The following is a 22,031-nucleotide window of genomic DNA, read 5'->3' on the forward strand; positions in this document are numbered from 1 at the left end:
GTTATTCAAGAGGCCATGCTGTGTTGTTTCACATGTTTTACTTTGACACAGCAAGCAGCATTTGCAGATCAAGAAACACTCATGATCTCAAATCCATTCTTATCTGTTTAGTAACCATAGTGATTTCAGTTCCCATTTGGAAAATGAGCTCATCAGATATCTTCTTATCTTAACTTGACACTTACAGTAAAGGTGACCTATAAATTAAAATTCACTTTTCTAAGATATTTGAAAACATTCTGTAAAATTCAGGGGAGCTTGCATTTTTTATTTTTTCAATTTCCATAGACTTTGAGTAGCTTGAGTAGCTTTCACCAAAAGCCACTTGACTGCATTTGTTGAATTAATCACATTCAAATGTGGACCAAAATATGCCAGATCAGTGTGTTCTCGTCTTTTATTAATATATTACACTATAAAAAGTGATTTAGTTACTTAAAAAAATTGAGTAAACCTGTCAAGTAAAAGCCTCAATTTAACTTTACTTAAAGTGTGTAAATCTGTTGTAACTCGGATCTATTAAGTTGTCTTAACCTATTTATTTTAATTTTTTTTTATAATTATACACATAGCTTATTTGCTCAATAATGCAACCCAGGCTCATTATTGAAACGTACCCCTCTATAGATTTCTAGACATCGCAAAATAGGTCCCAGGAGCTGCGTTTTTTTTGCAGTTTTTGTTTTCACAAATCCACCAGAGGCCGCTGTGTATACATTTTCAGATTTTACATTTCTCTTGCGAGTACCATTCGCGCCTGCTGTTCTCGTGTATATTGCCAGAAGCCGCTGTTGAGTGACTGACTAAACCTCCACCCTTCCCTAAACCTAACCAATAGTGTTTTTAAAAGCACCGATTGACCCTATCACCCACTTCCCTAAACCCAACCGACAGTGTTTTTAAAAGCAATCCAGAAAAAGAATGATTTTTACCATGTTTTCAGATCTTACCACATTCTCACCCTGTTATTTACTAGTTTATTTTTATTTTTTGTGTGTGTTCGTGTTTTGTTTTTGTTTTACCTGCTTTCTGGGTTTCTCAGGGTGCTCTAATTTCCCCCTCAAGTCCCAAGACATGCACTATATATGAATTGAATAAGTTAAAAAGGCTTCCGCTGCATAAAACATGCTGGATAAGTTGGCGGTTCATTCCGCTGTGGTGACCCCTGATAAATAAAGGAAGTAACCGAAAGAAAATGATTGAATGAATAATAAATTCTTGCTACACCTAAAAAGCTATTGCAAATTGTTAGTTTGTATCTAAACCACCACAAATAGAGGATTGGATTGACGTTGAAAATATATTTATTATCGAGAAAATTACATTGTGTAAATAACCAAAAAGATACACAGTATTTGTTGACTTCTGGTCCAAGTGGATTGAGTATATTACTCACATTCAACCTAATGTGTTTCTGTTATGAAATCTTCAGTTTCATGCAGACTTATTATTAGGGGCCAAGCACCGTAGGTGCGTAGGCACCTATTGCTTTCGTTAGTGTTCTTCTTCTTCCGTTTCTTCCGCCGGATTTGAATGGCAGCCCATATAGGCGTATGCGGGAAAGTTGTATAATTTGGCACAATGATAGAGGCCAGTCTCAACATTAATCAGACTAAATATGAAGTCTTAAAATCAAACTCTCTTGCGCCACCACTTGTCCAAACTTTCACGTATGTTTATCATGATAACTTTTGAACCGAATGGGCTACAATCAAAATTCTTTTTTCCTCTGATTCCTTGGCTCAGACCGATTTAAACGCACCCTATGACGTCATGAATTTTTTCGCGCTATTTAAAATTTTTTGAAAAACCTATTTGATCGAACTCGTCCTAGGCCGTTTCTCCGATTTTCACCAAAATTAAATCACATGATCTACAGACCATGCCAACCAAAAGTTATGGAATTCAAGTTGATTTGACCAACCGTTTTTGTTTAACTTGCGATCAAATTTTACGAAGAACTTGCGAAAATGGACTTGAGACGATATCTCCGTAACGCATTCACTGATTCACACCAAATTTGGTATGTGTTATGACAACTAGGGTCTGAGGTTACATGCAGAGTTTCGGCGCACTGCCCCCTAGTAGTCCGGAGATACAAAAAACTTGCTTTTTGGCTTATAACGTCTCAACCTTTCGTCCGAAACTCATAAAACTGCTCTCATTACATCCGCCAGAGCATGTCGAGCTGAATGATGTCTGATTTTCACAGGTCAGCCATTTTGGGCGTCGCCCATTTCGATTTTTGGTCAAAAATGCTATATTTTACCAACATATTCACATATCATTACAAAACATGGTAAGCATCTGGCACAATGATAGAGGACATATTAACAATAATCATACCAAATATGAAGTCTCAAAATCAAACTCTCTAGCGCCACCACTTGTCCAAATGTTCATGTATGTTTATCATGATAACTTTTGATCCAAATGGGCTATATTTGGATGCTATATTTTGCTATATTTGCTATATGCTATATATGCTATATTTTACCAACACATTCACATATCATTACAAAACATGGTATGCATCTTCAACCCCATGCCCTGAAAGTCCTTAAAAACTTCTGGAGCAGCGCCACCTTTTGGTCAAACGTGCTTGCCCCCTTAATTGCTGCTTGCAGCTATATTACATATTATTTCTGCTTCCACTTGCTTCTGTTGAAAGTTTTTGTATAAATGGAAGATAAAGGGATATATGGCTGTGCTTTGTCATAAGGAACTGTGTAATGTTTTTTCCCCTTGATTATGGAAATATTAAGAGATTATTAACTAGATTAGTAACTAATGTTGGGGATTACATCTATTTGAAATACAAACTCTAATGGTACAAAATCACTGGGGTGTGGTACCTTTTCTAAATCGTAACGTGGACATTAGTACCTTTAGGGTACTGACATTTGTATCTTTTAGGTATTAAAATGTACCTTTAGGACTTGTTAGGAACATAAAATGTGCCTTTTGAAAAGGCATCCCAGTGACAAATGTTATAGCTTTATTTCTGAGAGTGTACCCTGAACAAACCTTTTGAGAAAGAAATTCTCCTATTCAACTGATTTTTCAAAATCCAACTCTTTAACAGTGTAAAAAAGTTTGAATCCATGAAATAGCATTTGACATCTCCTTAGGAAGTTTCTGTATTATGGCCCCAGAAGCATAACTCTAAAGACTTGACCTTGAGTCCGGCGAGTTCTGCTCTATGAATACTGGATTTTTAGATTTTAATCTTGTACTGTAGCACATTTGGAATTGGACAGCTGCGCCACACTAGGCCCTTTCTCTTCCCTCCAAATATCTGTTGAGATAAAAGGATGATTATCTTTAGGGCTTTTAGTCTTATTGGACAGAGATGGGAGGTTGACAGGAGACAGGTTTTAAGATTGGCATTGGACATGATTATCTGGAGATTAACATTGCCATGTGTACATTAATTGTGTCATGTATCTATTATCTTGGCGATGTCTCAAAGAGCTGTTCCCTCTTGGCGTATATTTATCATGGTTGTTTAAATGTTAAACCTCCTGCATCCTTATGGACATTTTTGTTTGTTTTATTTTTATTTGATCATTTTGGCGGCTCTAATTAAAAACAAATTTTGTTAAAAGGCAAATTATCTTATTTGCTTTTATACATCTATGAAACTAGGCGCAAAAATAGTTTCCCCTGAATCTGAAGTTTTTTTATAAATAAAAAAATATATCATTTATTTCAGGTTGGGCTTGTGGAGCAAATAAACAGTTTTAAAGCACTTGAGACCAAATTTGCAGCTTTAATTAAAGTAGTCATTATAAGTATGTGGGAGTTTTGGTAGGGGTATTAAAGTTTGTTTAATTTGAAAAAGTTATCTTTGGTGTTATTTTTAATATGACTGCAGAAATTTTATATAATTGTATATAAGTATGAAACATTTATAAAATTATATAGGAACATATTTGCATAGGCAAACTAATGTAAAGGGTTAAAATCTTTTAAGTAAATTAGTTTTTGTCATTTTTTGTCCTTTATGAAATTATATGTAGCTTTTTTTTCATTGACACACAGGGGTTAATTACACAAATTTCATAGCTAAACCATTTCTGAAACTGATTTTGAGAGTATTGTTCTAAAAATCTTTGAAAGGAGCAGATGAAAGATGAAAACAGAGTAGTTGAAAATGTGCAAAAAAATAAAATTAAATAAAAAACTGTGTCCTTGTTCATAATGAATGCTACCCATAGATATATTTGCCATTGAAACAAAATCATTCTGATCCTACCTTTTTGTCATTACTCTCAATGGGAAATCGCTGTGCGCCCTGCAGAAATCAAATTAATGGGATGACATGGTGAGTGTGTGTTTTTCTTCGTCTTTGTTGTAGACTTGAGAGAAGTGGTGTTTGTCATCCAGAGCCAGAGGAACTCTTTCCATGTGCGGCAGGCGGAGAAACTCAGAAAAGACCTTCTGCTGCAGACACAAACTCTACAGGAGGTAATGAGATTTCACTTTTTATGTGCTCACATTTTTCACTTTAACTTTACATAACCTTTTGACCTCATTCTAAGCATGGAATTTTAAAATGTACTCAAATCATATCAAGTCAAAGAGATGTGACTTAGAAATGAAACATTAAACACAAACGATCACCTTCTAAATGAAATCTTTTTGTGAATGTTTCAAGGTAATGTTGAAACAGTGGTGTCAAATTCAGTTCCTGGGAAGCCACAGCCCTGCACAGTTTAGTTCCAGCCCTGCTTCAATTACCCGTAGGTTTCAAACAAGCCTGAAGGACTTAATTAGTTAGTTAGCTGTGGCCCTCCAGGAATTGAGTTTAACCTCTGTTAAGTAAGAGGTTTGTGGGAATCGGATGTGTAGAAATGAAGTCATCCCAAAAACATATTAAGCAGCTGCTCAATCAGATTAAGCAAAACAGTAAACAAAATGTCTGCACACAACTACTATAGATCTCAAAAGAGTCTATTGAGAGTTTATTCATTCATTTATTAATAAATAGTTTTTTTCCTACATAAACATATATATATATATATATATATATGTGACATAAATATTAATGACAATAATATAATTTTTAAATAATAATTACAAAAAAGATTATTCAGAAGATGCAAAAAAGCTAGAAGAAATGTTTCAAATCAAATTCCATTTTCTTCTCTCTCTCTCTCTCTCTCTCTCTCTCTCTCTCTCTCTCTCTCTCTCTCACTATCTTGGTTGATTGGTTAATTAGGTTATTGTTTTCAGGTGTGATGTGGTGAAAATAAACATTATTTTGGATCCCTTGTTTGATCCGAAGAAGACCTGATGTGTAATTCTCATTAAGTGAAGTTTATTTATAAACTAATATCGAGAGAATCACGTGCTTATGATTAACACAGCTGGCTCAGAGTCAAGCTAATGTACGATCCACCAATTGAAAAGAAAATGAACGAATGAACTAATTTAAAATAAGTATTTTGAACCCCTCAGATGATTCCTAACTTAGTATAATTAACCAAAGCATCTTACCTTAGCCTTCTTCTTTAACCCCCTCTCCTCCTTTTTTCCTCTATAGGGCAGCACGGCGGCCCAGTGGCTAGCACTGTGGCCTCACAGCAAGAATGCCTCCCGTTTGAGTTTCTACCCAGCCAGTTGGCATTTCTGTGCGGAGTTTATGTTCTCCCCGTGCTCGCGTGGGTTTTCCCCGGGTCCTCCGGTTTCCTCCCACAGTCTAAAACATGAGACATAAGTAAATTGACTTAACCAAATCAGGGTGGTTTCTCGAGATCTACCTGAGCTCAAACTCCCCTCTCGCCCTGCAAATGGGAGGGAGCCCCGGGCTCGAGGATCTTACAAGCTCAGGGCTCTCTCCCAGGACAGCATGCCAAACTAGCTTTATTACCAATCATCAGCTAAGTGTGAACTCTTGAAACTTTTTTGTGAGAGCTAAAGTGGCAGTGTGCCAATTTTTGTTTGATTAATAAATCTGACTTGTAAAATTATTTTGGATTATTAATGTTAAGCAGCAAAAAAAAAAAAAAAAAAAAAAGAGAGATAGAGAAGAATCAACCAATTGCTAATTTGATACCATTTAATAGTCCTTTAATTTATTTATTTTTTACAAATGATTTTTGGGATATTTGTACAATATTAAGTTACACAGACCTCTTAGCCAATGGTTGAATGTGTGTTTTTTGATTCACTTTATTACTCTATTACTCTTGATGTAGGCTTAAGGGGGTCGCACACCGGATGCACCGCTCCGCGACACGCCTCACCACGCAGTGACATGCGTGGTAAGGCTTCTAAACATAGATTTCTATTAGGGTGTGCACACTAGTGCTGCAAGTCGCGCCTGTCCATGGCGCCCAGCTACAACTTGGGACGCTGTTCATATTTCTGCCACGCCACAGAGCGACAACTGAATAGTTTCATATTAAATAACATTCAGATGTGTGGGTCTGATGTGCGAAACGTTCAACTGCCATGTGTGTGCTGTGTCCACGGCACTGAGTGGCGCATCCAGTATGCGACGCCCTTTAGAGTTGCCTAAGGCTATCCAAATGGAAATTATAATGTTTTTGTTTTTGTTTTTCTTTTGTGGATTCTAAAGGTTTTGCTTCCATACACATATTGTTTCCAAAAAATGTCTGCGTCCACATAGAACTCCATAGTGGAACATGGAACTCCACATGGAATGCCAAAAAGTAATGTTTTGCCTCAACATCTACGCACCGGGCAGTGTTTTAAGATCTGTAACAAAAAACTTAATGTCAAGACACCAATGCCAGTGTAAAAAATTCCAGCGTCAAGTGGACAAAAAGGCCGAAACTATTTTAAACTTGGGCATTGATTTAAATCTTTTGCCATCTCCATGAGGCCTGAGTTGGTTCGAGTTTAATAACCGTTTTCTTGCATTTAATCTGGCAACGTTTTTATAGCATGTCTTATTGAAAATTCTCCATTGAGAAGAGGCAAGGCCATATCACAAAGTGACATTTCCAGTAAGTAAAGTAGTAGGATTGACATTTCAAATGTTAAAAGCCTGAGAGAAACTGTTGGTTTCATCTTCTATATTCCACCCTTGATAGTGCGCTCCATTTACTTCTCAGCATGGAGACCGTCCTCTCTGAGCCAACATGTAATGCAATCTATTTTTTCCCCAGCCCCAAACAACCTCACCTGATAGTTTAGCACTTTTGTAGACAAACTCCTTCTGACTGCTTGTTCTGAAAATCTGAAGTGCCAAACCGCAATAACCTCAGAGATCGGCAGCAGTTCACTGAGCTGTCACCCTCCGATCCAATCAAAACCAGATTAAGAAAGCACTCTTATCCTGCACTACATCCCGTCGGCTTCCTTTCTTTTATTCTCAAGTGCTTCTTTTTCCCAGAACCACCTTTCAAAGCTGGATGTTCTACAGCTTCCTTGTTAATTATGACTGATTTATATTGCACCAAATAAGTTGTTTTGATTTCTTTAATCTTTCATATCCTATTATCGGATTAGATGCTTATTAGCAACGCTTCATGAACACAAATGAAGTAGGAAAAACATACAGTGCTGTCGACTTGTTTGAGTGTTGTGATGCTCTTTAAAATGGTCAGGGACTGAGAAATTAAAATAATTATCTTTTGACATGTAAGAGGTCATTGTATTATTCAATTATTCGGTTTTCTCATTAATCTAAAAACAGCTCATATATCAGAACCAATCTGTCAAACAGCAGGTTGTGGAATGTGCCTCTTTATTATGTAATGGTGTGACTAAAGCCCACCTTCACTGAAGAAGACCACACCCACTGCATTTGACTGCTTAGCTCCACCCACTGATTCACACTGCATGAGGTAAATAAATAACGAAGGAGTCGAAATGCAGGTCTATGCAACTACCAAAGAGAACAAGACACTGCACTTCCATGTTTCAAGTATTTCAATTATTTGCATTGCTTTCTTTCTGATCCTAATGTTGACAATGTGTCCTTACAACACTGATCTAACTCTGAACTAGTTATTTTATTTTCAAGATCAGTGGTAAAGTATGATGCTTTTAATATGTAATGTAATGTAATGTAATAGGGCTCTATTTTGACAATCCATGTGCAAAGTACAAAGCGCAGGGTGCAAATGCATTAAGGGAGTGTCTGAATCCACTTTTGCTATTATAAGGACAGAAAAATGCCGTGGCACATGGTCTTACAGGGTTGAGCTTATTCTCTTAATGAGTTATAGGTGTATTTTGAGAATAAACCAATCAGAGTGTCATCTCCCATTCCCATTAAGAGTCAGTTGCGTCACGCCATGGCACATTTGCTATTTACATCACAACTTTGTAAGTGAAAAAACTGAGCGTTTCACAAGCAAGAAAACAGTTAAACAGAGCATCTACAGCGCAAGAATGAGAAATGAGCCTCCACATTATTTACTTTCGCTTTCACTCTCATGGATAGGGAATCGTGTTGTGCGCACAGACATCTATTAGCCTACATAATTAATTTTATTTGTTAAGCTCAACGATTTGTTTCAAAACTATTTCTAGGTTCAGTTCTAATTTCCAGCAAACAAATAAATGAACAATAATAACAAAGTGTGTTCAAAAAACAGAGTTATATCCTAAAACACAAGCTGTGCCCAATATGGTCTGAAACCTGACAGGTGGGAAAATCTAAGCTTGTTTTTAATAAAACAAATATAAATATACTCATAATAAATAATACTTCTAATAATAATAACATTATACAAAAGCAAATTGCTATGAATAAACTGAAAAAGCTCCCCAAGATGTAGAAGGCATGAAAGTATGGTTTTTATATTTATGTAGGCTAGAAAATAATAATTTTTGCAATATTTCAATCCTTTATTTTTATATTCTTTAAATATCCTTATTGCATCCAATATATATATATATCCTTAATATTTTAATTATTAGTCGTTTTGACATTTTGCACAACGCTGTTTAAACAGCAAATGCATTTGCGCTCATATGTGCACCTATTGGTCTGTGTGTATGATAGGGCCCATAGTATGTCTTTGCTTGCAACATTCGTTTTTACAATGAAGTCACGTCACGTTATAATAACTGACTGATCAGCTTTATCCTTTGCATGAAATATTCACATTTCGTCAGACTAATTCAGAGAACCACAGCAAACACTGCAGTGCTTTTTAATTGTCTCCATAAATAAAACTTGTATCAGAGCTGCAGCAATATTTTGTCAGCTTGTCATCCTCTAGGAAAATGATTGTGCAAAGCTCATTGAAAACGGTGAAGGAAGCGACACACTCGCGCTTTCCACATGCTTTTAAATAAGATATGCGAGCGGCTCCTTAGGCTGTCAAACATGTATGCAAAAGTTTACATTGCTGGAGCTATCATTTCTAATCTTGCTCCAGAATAAATAAAGCAAAGCATTGAAATATGCAAAACTGTTGCCGGGGATTTCTTGCAGTCTGAACATCTAATCCATATTGTTTGCAAATATTTGAGAAATTTAGCAAAATAACAGTCATCTTTCTTATGTTCATTTTTGACATGATTTGTTTACTTGCCGAATAACCATTCAGAGTACTTTCTTCAGCAGACGTCGATTCTATATGATGAATTGGGCCAACTCGATCTGATGAGTCCAGATCTGACATAATCTGACACACCAAACTAACTAGCCAGAACAGCACTGACTGATGGCCAACCATCGGCTTTGTGTATCCTGGCCTTTAGCCAGTCATAGTTGGCATTTACTTCTGAGTCTTAAAATCTGCCACGTCATTTCAAAAGGTGTGTCCAGATCAGGGAGTTATAACAGGAGAGAAAATATTCCTTCTAAATAACAGTTTTGGATGTAAAAGTCTTGATAACATTATTAGTATAAAACGTAATTTTAAAATTGCAAATCATGATCCCTTTCAAGAAATCATAAGGTTTAAAACAAGTATAGAAAAAGGTTTGAAACAAGTAAGGGTCAATAAATGACGCCAGTATTTTGTTTTTTGGGGCAACTATACTTTTAAATGTGTAATAATGCATCAGTAGTTGTATTGCAAATTTCTGTCAAATCAGGACATTGTTCCTGCTGTTGTAAATCTTTAAAATCACAGATCCATGAATTCTTTTCGAAGTCTTGTCATATTTGTTTCCTAATGCAATGACCAGGCAGATCTCCTTTTTCAGAGCCAGTTCAGATATTCAAGAAATCTACTGAAACAGACGGCCTTTGTGCATAGGCAAGGATGCAAAAACGTTTGATTAAATATGTAATTGAATGCTGTTCCAACTTTCATTTTCAAGATCTTATGCATATGTACATAAATATATAGAGAGAGAGATTTTTAAATGAGGTTGAGTCAGTTTAAAAAAGTTGGGCTTTAAAAGGTCTTAAATTCACAGAAATATGTTGTATTTCTTAAGTATTTAAATATTTATTAAAACAGGATTTTGGCTCTGTCCATGTAAAGCTGCCCAATCACTACAACTACGGAGACCCGGAAGTGATGGTGGAGAAAAAAATTCATGAAAGAAAAAAAAAAAAACTGGGTGGGAGAAAAATAGGGGAAAATTTCAGCAAAAACATGAGGGTTTACATGAATGAAGTAAACAGTAGTGTGTTTGTGGAGAAACAGTTTTGCAAGATAATGCAAAACATCTTTGCAAGGAAACGTAAAAAAAAAAAAACTTAAAAATATGTTTTCCTCGCACTCTTTTTTTTTCCCACCAATTTTTTTTTTTTCTTCCACCAATTTTTTTCCTCACCATCAAGTCCACCCCGGGTCTCTGTACTACAACCAACAATCTTTCTAAAGAAACATCTAACAAAAGTCAAATTGATTATTTACCAATATGGTTAAATTACCTTCCCTACATCCTTACAATAACATTTGTTTAAAATATCTCTTTTACATAATTTTATGTTTTGTATAAATTCGGTTTATCATAGTTTTAAAAACTTTTTTTAAAGAAAAGTTATGCTAAAAATATTTATATAACTAGAGATTGCTTGTTTTGACACATTTTATGTGTCACATTTTTAGACACAAAATATGTAGCTAAGAAAAATCTGATTTTTTTTATTTTAATGGGCCAAAAATTTTTCACTGGCCATTACAAAAACTCCTTATCGTTCTGCCATGTAAAAGTCATAACTGTTGGTCATAATGATCTAAAAAAAAAGGTCTAAATTTGACTTGGTAAAACCTGCAGGATATATTTTTAATTTTTTTTAAAATCTTATACAATATATCCTTCAGTGTATTATTTATTTGTTATTTAAATATCTAAATATAATTTCTTTATAATATTCTAAATGTGATTATCATATAATGCATTAATATTTTAATTTGATTTAAAGGACCAAATTATTATGTTAGATTACTAAATATTTTTTCTGCATTTATTTATATTATATTTATATTGTAGCATTTTTTTTATTTATATTATCATTCATACATTAATTTTCTTTTCAGCTTAGACCCTTTATTAATTCAGCTGCAACCCATCAATGGGAAACATCCAAACACATTCATTAACACTCATACACTATGGACAATTTAGCTTACCCAATTCACCAGTACCACATGTCCTTGGACTTGTGGGGGAAACCAGAGCACCCGGAGGAAACCTACGTGAACACGGGGAGAACATGCAAACTCCACACAGAAATGCCAACTTTTCCAGCCGGGGCCCGAACCATTGACCTTCTTGCTGTGAGGCGATCGTTCTACCCACTGCGCCACTACGCCACCTCATTTGTATTATATAAGTTGTATAATAACAACTTATATAATTTGCAAACAAATAGATTGTATATTACAAGCACAAATAAATGTTTACATCTTTTTTCATAATACTTTCTATCTATTTAAGTGAAGTTTATTTATGAACTAATTTCAAGAGGATCACATGCTTAAGATTGCTTGCTGCTAGTCCTGCATTATCCAATTTATCATTCACCAATAAGGCGATTCCTAAGCCACTATAAATACCGTAGGTTTCATACCACAGTCATCGTCATTTTGAAGAATTCCCCCTTCCACCCCTACTTCTCCTCCTTTTCTAGATGGGTGGCACCCGTGGCCCAGTGGTTAGCACTGTTGCCTCACAGCAAGAATGTCTTTGGGTTCTGGTAATTACCAAGCCAGCCGACGTTTCTGTGCGGAGTTTGCACGTTTTCCTCGTGCCCGCGTGGGTTTCCCCCCGGTCCCCAGGTTTCCTTCCACCATCCAAAAAATATGCAACTTATTTTAATTGACTAATCCAAATCAGCATCATAGACATGCACTGAGAGTAGTTATCTCTTAAGAGCCATCACTGTTTGTTCATTACTCTAGCAGGGGAGTTCCCAAGTTCTACCTGAGCTCAAACTCCCCACTCGCCTTGCAACGAGAGGGAGCCGGGCTTGAGAATTTTATGAGTTCAAGGCTCTCTCCCAGGGCAGCATGCCAAACAAGTTTTATAATCAATCATCAGATAAGTGTGAACACTTGAAAAAAGTTTCATTAAATGAATAATGGGGCAGCACGATGGCAGAGTAGGTAGAACAATCGCCTCACAGCAAGAAGGTCGCTGATTCGAGCCCCGGCTTGGTCAGTTGGCATTTCTGTGTGGAGTTGTTCATAGTGTATGTGTTTAAATAAGTGTATATGGATGTTTTCCAGTGATGGGTTGCAGCTGGAAGGGCATCCACTGCATAAAACATATTCTGGATAAGTTGGCGGTTTATTCCCCTGTTGCGACCCTAGAGTAATAAAGGGACTAAGCAGACAAGAAAATAAATGAATAAATGAATAACATTTTGTTTATGAAACACAAAATCATGTCAATTAAAACACATTAAAACAAAAAAAACTTAATTTATGTACTTTTCCTTAACATTAAATGTAAAGTTTTTAAGTTTCTAAGTTAAAATTTGATATGATTTTATTTTGTTTATATTGTAACACAATATTACACTTAAAAAATGATTACAGCTGCTTGTTCAAACTACAGGTTTAAAATAAGCTGAAACAACACAATTCTTGTCATTTGTTTGGCCAGCATTAAGTTAACTTAATCGTTTTGTGTTGGGACAACATGAAGGAATTGTGTTGGTCCAACTCACTGGTTAGGGGATTTGTAGTTCCCAACATGCTTGCGTGGGAATACATTTAGAGAGGGAATTCTTGACAATAAAAGTTATCTTAGGTGTTTGAAGTTAGAAAAGACTAGAATAGAAGCTTTAATAGAAAGACTAGTTAGAGTTTAATCCACTTTAGTAAAGCTTTGAGTTTTGAGATTACCACCTTGCAGAAGCAACCATGTTTTGGGTGTTGGCAGTTAAAATGCAGTTTGTTGCTTTGCTCAGAGAGCAATAACTGTCCTAAAATTACTTCTGAGATCAGTCTCAATCAACTGTAAAACTCATGAAATGGGCTTAAAAATGGCTCCTTTAGTTGATTCAAGGTAACTTCAAATAAAACTAAGATACTGTACCTCAAAATGTACGACATATAATAGACATACATGACATTATCAGACCTTTGAGTTTAAGTTAAATAAAAATACAAATGTATATAAACTTTTATTTGATAAAATTATGTTTGACTAACTCATTTGTATTTATTTGTGTAAATAGTTGTTTTTTAAGTTGGTGCTTAACACATTTATTGGATGGAAATCCTGCCCTCATTTAAATTGAGTTCATTCAATGGGTTTTTATTTGTGTAGACCCCTTCGACTTTTATAGTATAAGCCAAAAAAGGCTCATGTAAATACAGATTGAATAAAACAAGAGAGAAATCAAATGATTCTGTAAATAAAACTGATACATTTAACCTAAAAAAACACAGCCTAGCACTTTCATATGTGTGCAGAACAAACCAAAAAAAAAACATGTTTAGCTGCTTTTATGCATTGCCACAAGATGTCAGCACTAGTCTGAGACACAAGACAGTCGACTTCAAGCACTGATGTATAATTCTACTTTTAAAGAGCAATTTGTATCTCTTTATTTGGACTCGCGAGGCCTAACATTTATCCGTCCCTCAGTAATGCTCATGCATCACCCTCTCTGTCTCTCTGAACCCTGACAGCCCCAGGACTGTCACTGGAAATTAGACTTCAGATTGATCATTTTTATGTGCTGTGTTGTACTGTATACACCGCTGCAGAACACTGCTTGCATGCTCATATTCACAACCTGCAGTGACGGCTGGCTTGCGAACGCTGTGGGATGTTTGTTTCGCCGCTGGAGGGCCAAAGCAGCTGAACAGTAGGAGAGAATAAATTCAATAAGAGCAACAGTCTGTAAACATTGAAGTATTCATGACTGAAGCCTGGAGAGAAGATACTGAAGCCTATAGTTTTTGATACAGACTTTCTTTTTTCCGTTGACGTTTGTGCTGACCTGAACAGTTTAACTGACATGTTTATGGTGTTTTTTTATTTGGTTATCTGTCTTTTTATCATGAGCATTACTCATTTTTTAATTTTCTGGATATAGATGTTGCTTTGTAAATCTTTTCAGATTTTATTTTAAGTAATTGAAGGCGAAATTATTAGTTCACTATCGAAATAGATTTTTAACACATTTTCCAAATTTTTTTGTTTAGCATTTAATTCAACATTCGGTTTTAGGACCCTTTCACACACCCGGCGCAAAAAGGCACAAGACCTGTATGGCACGATTTGTTGCTATTTTCAGACCAGCACAATGCTAATTTTATTTTTGCACCATGTTGTTTCAATAGAAAATCCATTTCCATCACTTTGTAGACTCATGGGTGTGCTAGTCTATAAAGGAGGTGTGTTAAGGCGCATTGTTGGCACGTTACTATTTTGAGGAACTGAAATAGACTGCGCCATTGACCAACTAAAAGCAGGTCTAAAGTCCAGTGCAGAACGCGTTAGTCAAGCGCCTATGCAGGTTCAAACGCTTACACATTGCTTAAAGGGGTGGTCCTCTACGATATCCTATTTTAAACTTTAGTTGATGTGTAATGTAGCTGTGCGAACATAAACAACATCTCTGAACGTAAAAAGCTCAAAGTTCAATGCAAAGAGAGACCTTGGTTATAACAGAGTCAGCTTAGCAAAGCCTACAATGAACAAATTTTGGGGACTACAAAAAAATACTTCTGGGCCTTGTGAGATCACAAACATACTTTACCGTGCACACACACTGCGCAGCTAAGGGCCGTGGCCAGATGTGTCTGCTGTTGAGCTCTGTTTGATTACAATAAATCAACCTGTTTTTACTTGCAATTTGATTTCATGACAAGACTATCGAAAAAAATATATATAGCTTAAAGGCACTAAGAATTTTAACCTTAAAATGTTGACCTTAAAAAAAAACTGCTTTTATTCTAGCTGAAATAAAACCAATAAGACTTTCTCCAGAAGAAGAAATAATCAAAGGGGGGCTAATAATTCCGACTTCAACTGTATATATTTCATATCACAGCCTCTTGCGATTAGCTAATTGCAATGTTTCAAATTGCTATTCAATTTCGATTAATCGCAGTCCTACTCTGCGCTGTGGCGCATGGTCTAACAGGGTTGTGCTTATTCTCGTAATGAGTTATGGGTGTTTTTTGAGCATAACATGCATTAAACCAATCAAAGTTTCATTCCCTTTAAGATTCAGTTCAGTCATGCCATGGTGCGATTACTATTTACATAACAGATCTTGTAAGTGAAAAAAACGAATGCTTCACTAGGAAGAAAACAGTTAAACAGACCATCTGCAGCGCAAGGATAAAGAATGAGCCTCCTATATTCGGCCTCTTTACTTTCTCTTTACTTTTACTCTTTACTCCTTTGTTTTCATGGATAAGGAAGCGGTGTTGTGTACACTCTACTAAAGACATCCATTAGCCTTCATATTTTATTTTGTTTACGTGCAAAGATTTGTTTCTAAACTATTTCCAAATTCAGTTCTAATTTCCAGCAAACAAATAAATGAACAATAATAACGAAGTGTGCTCAGAAAGATGAGTTATATCCAAACACACGTCCTATTCTTATGCCCCATACGGTGATACATATGTCTCCAAATCCCAACAGGTGGACAATTCTAAACTTGTTTTTATTAAAACAAATATAAATATGCATATAATAAATAATACTGCTAATAATAATAAGATTATACTAATGCAAATTGTCATTACTAAACTGAAAAAGCCAAAAATGTGCCTTAAAACACCTTTTTAGACCAGAACACACATAAGTCCACAAAGTGGCGCAAATGAATTTGCTATTTAAACAACAAGGTGCAAAACGTGAAAATAAACGCTGGTCGGAAATTAACAACAAATCGCACCAAACATGCATTGCGTCTTATTGCACTGGGTGTATGATAGGGCCCTATATTTAAAATTTGTTTTATAAGTTATGTTTTTATGTGTGTATATATAAGATAATAATATAAAAAACTGTGGATGAACTGATACACATAACAATAAATCTGTGAATAAATGAATACCGAGTGATACAGATATTGTCAAATCTGTCTTTTGTGGAAAATGTGAAGTAGTAATTAGTTTTTTTAAGTGCGTGGACATTCATTTATTAAATATTAAGTATTTAATCAGTCACAATGTATACTCATGATTTAGCCCTTAATAAAAGAAGTAGTGGGAAAGTTCTGTAATTGCAGAAATCAACTGGTTAATTCATTACAGGCAACAAGCATGCTGTAATTAGTTTCATCCATTAACTCAAATTTGCTCTAATTAATTACACTGATTCGCCTCAGTGTTTGGAGCAAGAACTCTTTAGCAAGGCAGTGCAGTATAATAAGTTTGTCCCAGTCTCTATGGAAATCAGGCCAGATAACCAGAGAATATTAGCAAAGTCGAGCTGACCTCACAACTGATATAAAACCTCATAATGATTTGTATTAGTTTGACCTGACATGTGGCGTTTTAAAATACTGTTTAAAGGCTAGCTGCCAGCTTGTGTATTTTACGACATAATACAGTTATACAATATTAGCTTAATAATTACTTTGACCATTAGCTTCTTATTTGCACTAGTCAAAAACATCACACCAAACCATTAGTGTAGTAATTGTTTATTTAAGCTATCGGTTTAGTTTTTAGATAACCAGCAGGCAACAGTTCACCTTATGTCTGACATTTAAAACATTTTTATAACCATTTTAGATTAATATAATTTTTCCAGAAAGAAAAAAAAAATGTCATATTGACTAGCTGAAAAGTTAACTGCTGAACAGGTCGATGAAAAGGGAACTTTTTTGGTGGTAAAATACAACAGTTTAAAACAGTGAGGTTAAACTAAAAGTTGAAAAGACACTTGCTATGCTCAAGGGTTTGTGTGTTTTTTCCCAGTTTCTTCCCATGATTAGACATCTGTTCAGTATCAGAGGGTCGCAGGTCTTCAAAAACAAAATTTTATGCCTTAACACTAGAACAGCAATGGGGTCTATTTTACCCATCACTTTTATTCAAATGTACAAAACAGACCTTCAATAAAACGTTCAAGCCTATAAAACATTCTAGTCATTGACTTTTACTAAAATTGCCTTTTTTATTTCAATTCCCAGATATTAAAAGTTGTTTAGATAAAAATAGATAAAAACTGGGACATTTATACATATAGGGTACAGTACAAGTTCAAATTTACCCACTATAAAATTGCTTGTATTTATACACTGCTTATGTTTGAAATTACTCACCAATGACTTTTACTTTCAATTTCACTCACTGAATTAGTGGTTATAATGATTGAATAAAGTCACAATGACTAAAAGAAGGTGATTTGTAGAGCTATTAAATACACAAAATGCAATTAATGATAGAGAGTCAGGAGAGATAAGTTATGCATCAGAGTATGATGGCTCAAATTTAGATATTTTTACCTACTGATGAAATAATCATTTCATGAGTCTAGACACTTTTTGTTAACATTGGTGAAAAACAGTGAAATAGTATGTTTATTTTTCTTTCGGAAATTTCTAAACAAAATTTGTGCTGGGTAAAATTTACCCAGCACTGGCGATTTTAGGTATCTGCTTGTTAATTGATGACGTGTTGGTGACGTATGTAATACTGTTTCCCAGTCTAAGCCTCCACTCATTTGAATTGAGAAAATGTTTGTTTATGATCACTTTTTATTCATATCACACATTTAAGTGAATTTTATATGAAGTCATACTGTACACAACAATCTCTGGGCTTGCTGCATCACAAATACCAAAATTTTAACAATTTATAAAAAAAATTATCACTTTTGGGCCATCAGATATTAGGCCTGGATATTTTGTATTAAATTGCTTAGTAAATGTTTATTATTACCATTTCATGAGTGTCCCCATACAGTTTGATAGAGCGTCTGGACCCGGAAGCCACTTAGCGTGACGTCACACTTAACTAGCGGATACAGCAACCTCCGGCAGTTCTAGAGTTAAAAAGTCTTAAATTCACTGAAATATTGTGTTGTAGGTCTTAAATAATTTTAAACAGTTCTTAATTTCCCTATCTCCATGTAAAGATACCCAGTCTGACCAACACCCAATCACCTACAATCCATCTCAAAACTTTTTTTTATTGCAAAGAGAAACAATTTACAACAGTTTTTTGACATTTTTACAACAAATTCTCCTAATTAACTTGCCTAATCAGGTAAAGAAAACAAAAAGCAACACATACTGTAACTTTACATGATCTTCCATTAATACAAAGACTATTTATAGAAGTAGCCAGGCCATTAGAAAGATTACTTAGTGTTAAGCCCTGTATAAGTCCAAAATTTCTTTCATAGTGGTCTTAAAGTCTTAAATTTGATTTGAAGAAACCTGCAGAGACCAATAAAATATGGTGAAAATGAAAATGTATGAGATTGCTATTGTGGGTACTTCAAAATACTGTATTTTTATTTTTTTGGAAGAATTGTTTATTTGAGGGCATCACAGTGGTGCAGTGGGTAGCACTATCACTTCACAGCAAGAAGGTCACTGGTTCAAGCCTCCGCTGGGTCAGTTGGTGTTTCTATGTGGAGTTTGCATGTTCTCCCCGTGTTTGCGTGGGTTTCTCCGGGTGCTCCGGTTTCCCCCACAGTCAAAAGACATGCACTATTGGTGAATTGGGTCAGCTAAATTGTCTGTAGTGTATGTGTGTGAATGAGTGAGTATGGATGTTTCCCAGTGATGGGTTGCAGCTGGAAGGGCATCCGCTGCGTAAAACATATGCTGGAAAAGTTGATGGTTCATTCCGCTGTGCACTAAACCACACTAAAGGGACTAAGCTGAAAAAAATATGAATGAATGAAATAATTAATTATTGATTTATTTGAACGTGTCTAGTTTATAATTCTGTTTTTGATATCTACCTAGTTTGTATTAAAATTAATCTCTCTAGAAATGGTTTATAAGCTCTTTTATAAACACAGAACCGACCCCTAGAATGACAAGCCTGATTTTGACTAAATGGAACCGTCGACTGACAGAGATGCATTTAATGCTTTAACATATACAAAAACACAAGCAATAAATAATCAACTTAACTCAGTTAATAAACCGCATAATCAGATTAGCTTTATAAAGTTTTTTGGTGTCTTTTCACTCAAGAAAATTCACAGTAAGAGCTGAGCATATGACTTGATGCATAAAACATGGATTAAACTCTTATACTCAGCATGTGTTTATAATATATGTTCACAATATACACATTAAACTAACAAAAGATACATTTAAACATACTTTATCCCTCTTTGGGGTGGAGCTGAATGAGTAAACTGTGTATTTAGCATTTTGTGTCAGCTTGTGAACACTTCATGGTCCTAAATGTAATGTATTGTGTGTATTTATAAAGCGCATTTATCGTGTATGGCCATGATGCACTCATAGTGCTTCACAATCATGAGGGGGGGTCTATCCACACCACCACCAGTGTGCAGAATCCACATGGATGATGTGATGGCAGCCGCAGGACAACTGCGCCAGTGCACTCACCACACACCAGCTATAGGTGAAGTGGAGAGACGGTGAAAGGGATAGGGATGATTGGGTGCTGAAATACAATTGGCTAAACTGGCATTGGGTGGGTTAAATGACCAAAACAAAGTCAGATGTTCCTGCACATAATGCACATTTTCAAAGCAGAATATCTGACGTTAGCACAGTTTTTCAGATAACAACAAGAATGTTCACCTAGCATGTTTCTTAAATATCAGCAAACATATTATGGTATTGTATGCTTGAGAAGAATCAACAACTGACACTCTGCACCTGTAAAGTAAGCTTTTTTGTCAATTGTGTAACAATACCATACTTAAATATTACAACAATACCACACTTAAATATTTTTGCTGCTTGTTCAAAATACTTGAGCTGAAAACACAATTCTTAAGATTCTTTTAGGACAGCTTAATTGTCTTATGCTCAAACCACTTAAATTTGTTAAGTTACCTTAATCGATTTGTGTTGGGACAACATGAATGATTTGTGTGGAAGCAATTATCACAATAGTAAAAATGTTATACCATCATGTGTGTACCCCTGACAGAGAACAGACAGATCAGACGCATCAAAGGTTGCTGTTTATTTCCTCCAACATGTGAATGTGCAAATGCAGTCATATCTGGGGTAACATAACAGAGCGAGGTCACGTCGACCTCCATCTTGAGTCACAGCATAATCACAATCTTTTTTACTCTGTTCACATCCTGATGAGCTGTATAAAGACAGACGGTGGGTGTCACAAAGCCCTCAGATCTATATTAAGTCATTCATGCTTCTTTGGAGATAAGGACAAAGTTTTACTAGCACATTTGTGAATATTTTGAGGACTAAACATTAGCACTCTCGTATCATTCATTGCCACTCCAATTACACTCACTAATGTGGATTGCTTGATGCTAAAAAATGTTGGTGCTGAAGAGAAGTTGATTTTTTTTTTTTCTTTTATAGCTGAAGGTTATGCTTTTCTGCTGGTTGATGATATAATTATGTAATTACAGCATTTTCTACAGTTGATTCCTGTCATTAAGTGCAGCAAGTTCAACTGCAAAATGTGTTAGAAAAAGGCTTTAACGACACTTTGTGTATTTTTTTTTGTGATTAAAAAGCATAAAATAAAGTAGAAGAGCATCTTGCAGTTAATATTAGATGTTACTCTCAAACCTTAAGCAAAAATATGTTTATTGTTTTCAAAATTCAGCATTTTTTTTTATTAAATAAATCCTCTATCTGAAATGTTCTTAAAAAATTAGCATTTTCCAAGACTCCTATATTTGTGTTCACTGATTTCACATTAAAGGCAATGAAGATATCATATTATTTGACAATAAAGAGAAATTACTCTACTTATACATAGCAACCTAAGAAAAATGCTAATTTTAGGAGAAAAATTCAGATGGCACTTACAGGTTTTTGCATCTGAACTCAAATCAAACTATCGAACTATCAAATAGTCTCTGCATGTGTTTCAGATTTCTTTTTAGAATTTTTGTTGACTACATTTACCACTTTCATAAAATGTAACTGAACTCATGGTTAGAAAAAAAAATCAAATTAAGTTTATATAACCTAAATATTTTTTTCTAACAAAACAGTTAAATTAATTTAGGGGGCGCTACTGAGCAGGCAATGGTGCAAGTTTGGTGAACTCTGCAAAAACTTTATATAATTCATAAATTAAGCACTTTTAGCGAAAACATGATAAAAAAAACATCTAAGACTTTAATACTCTAAAATGGCTGCGAATTTACAAATAGTGCACATTATTGCATTAAAATCAAATTGTTATAATCAAATAACCTATTATATACAGACATACTGTAGTTAACCTGAAATTTTATTGCAAAACAGTCAAACAACATACTGTAAATATTACCAAAGCCCCTTAAAGATGAGTCATTTCACTCTGCGGCCATTTGTAATGCCTCCCAGGCAGTATGCTCGGCCTTTCTGTTTGAATAGGGAAACATCAAATTCTCCAAAATTGCTTGCCAAGCTTACTATTAAATTTCATATAAAAATCAACAATAAAATTAAATAGCAACTGTCTTTTTAGTTTCATTTCTAAATTTTTGAATGAAACATAATCTGCAAAAACTCTTGTCTGGTCTGA

At 35.0% G+C, this 22,031-nt stretch overlaps 1 protein-coding gene across 1 annotated transcript in view; it reads left to right on the plus strand.

Annotated features, from left to right (window-relative positions):
• The window catches only part of b3glcta (beta 3-glucosyltransferase a), a 150,684-nt gene that overhangs the window by 87,587 nt on the left and 41,066 nt on the right, over window positions 1–22,031 (plus strand). The window contains exon 4 of the mRNA NM_001302251.1: window positions 4,361–4,470. Coding sequence (NP_001289180.1) covers window positions 4,361–4,470 — 110 coding nt within the window. The remainder of the gene's footprint in view (window positions 1–4,360; window positions 4,471–22,031) is intronic.

Source organism: Danio rerio, chromosome 15, assembly GCF_052040795.2.
Source record: "Danio rerio strain M-AB ecotype USA chromosome 15, GRCz13ab, whole genome shotgun sequence".
NCBI classification, from domain to species: Eukaryota; Metazoa; Chordata; class Actinopteri; order Cypriniformes; family Danionidae; genus Danio; species Danio rerio.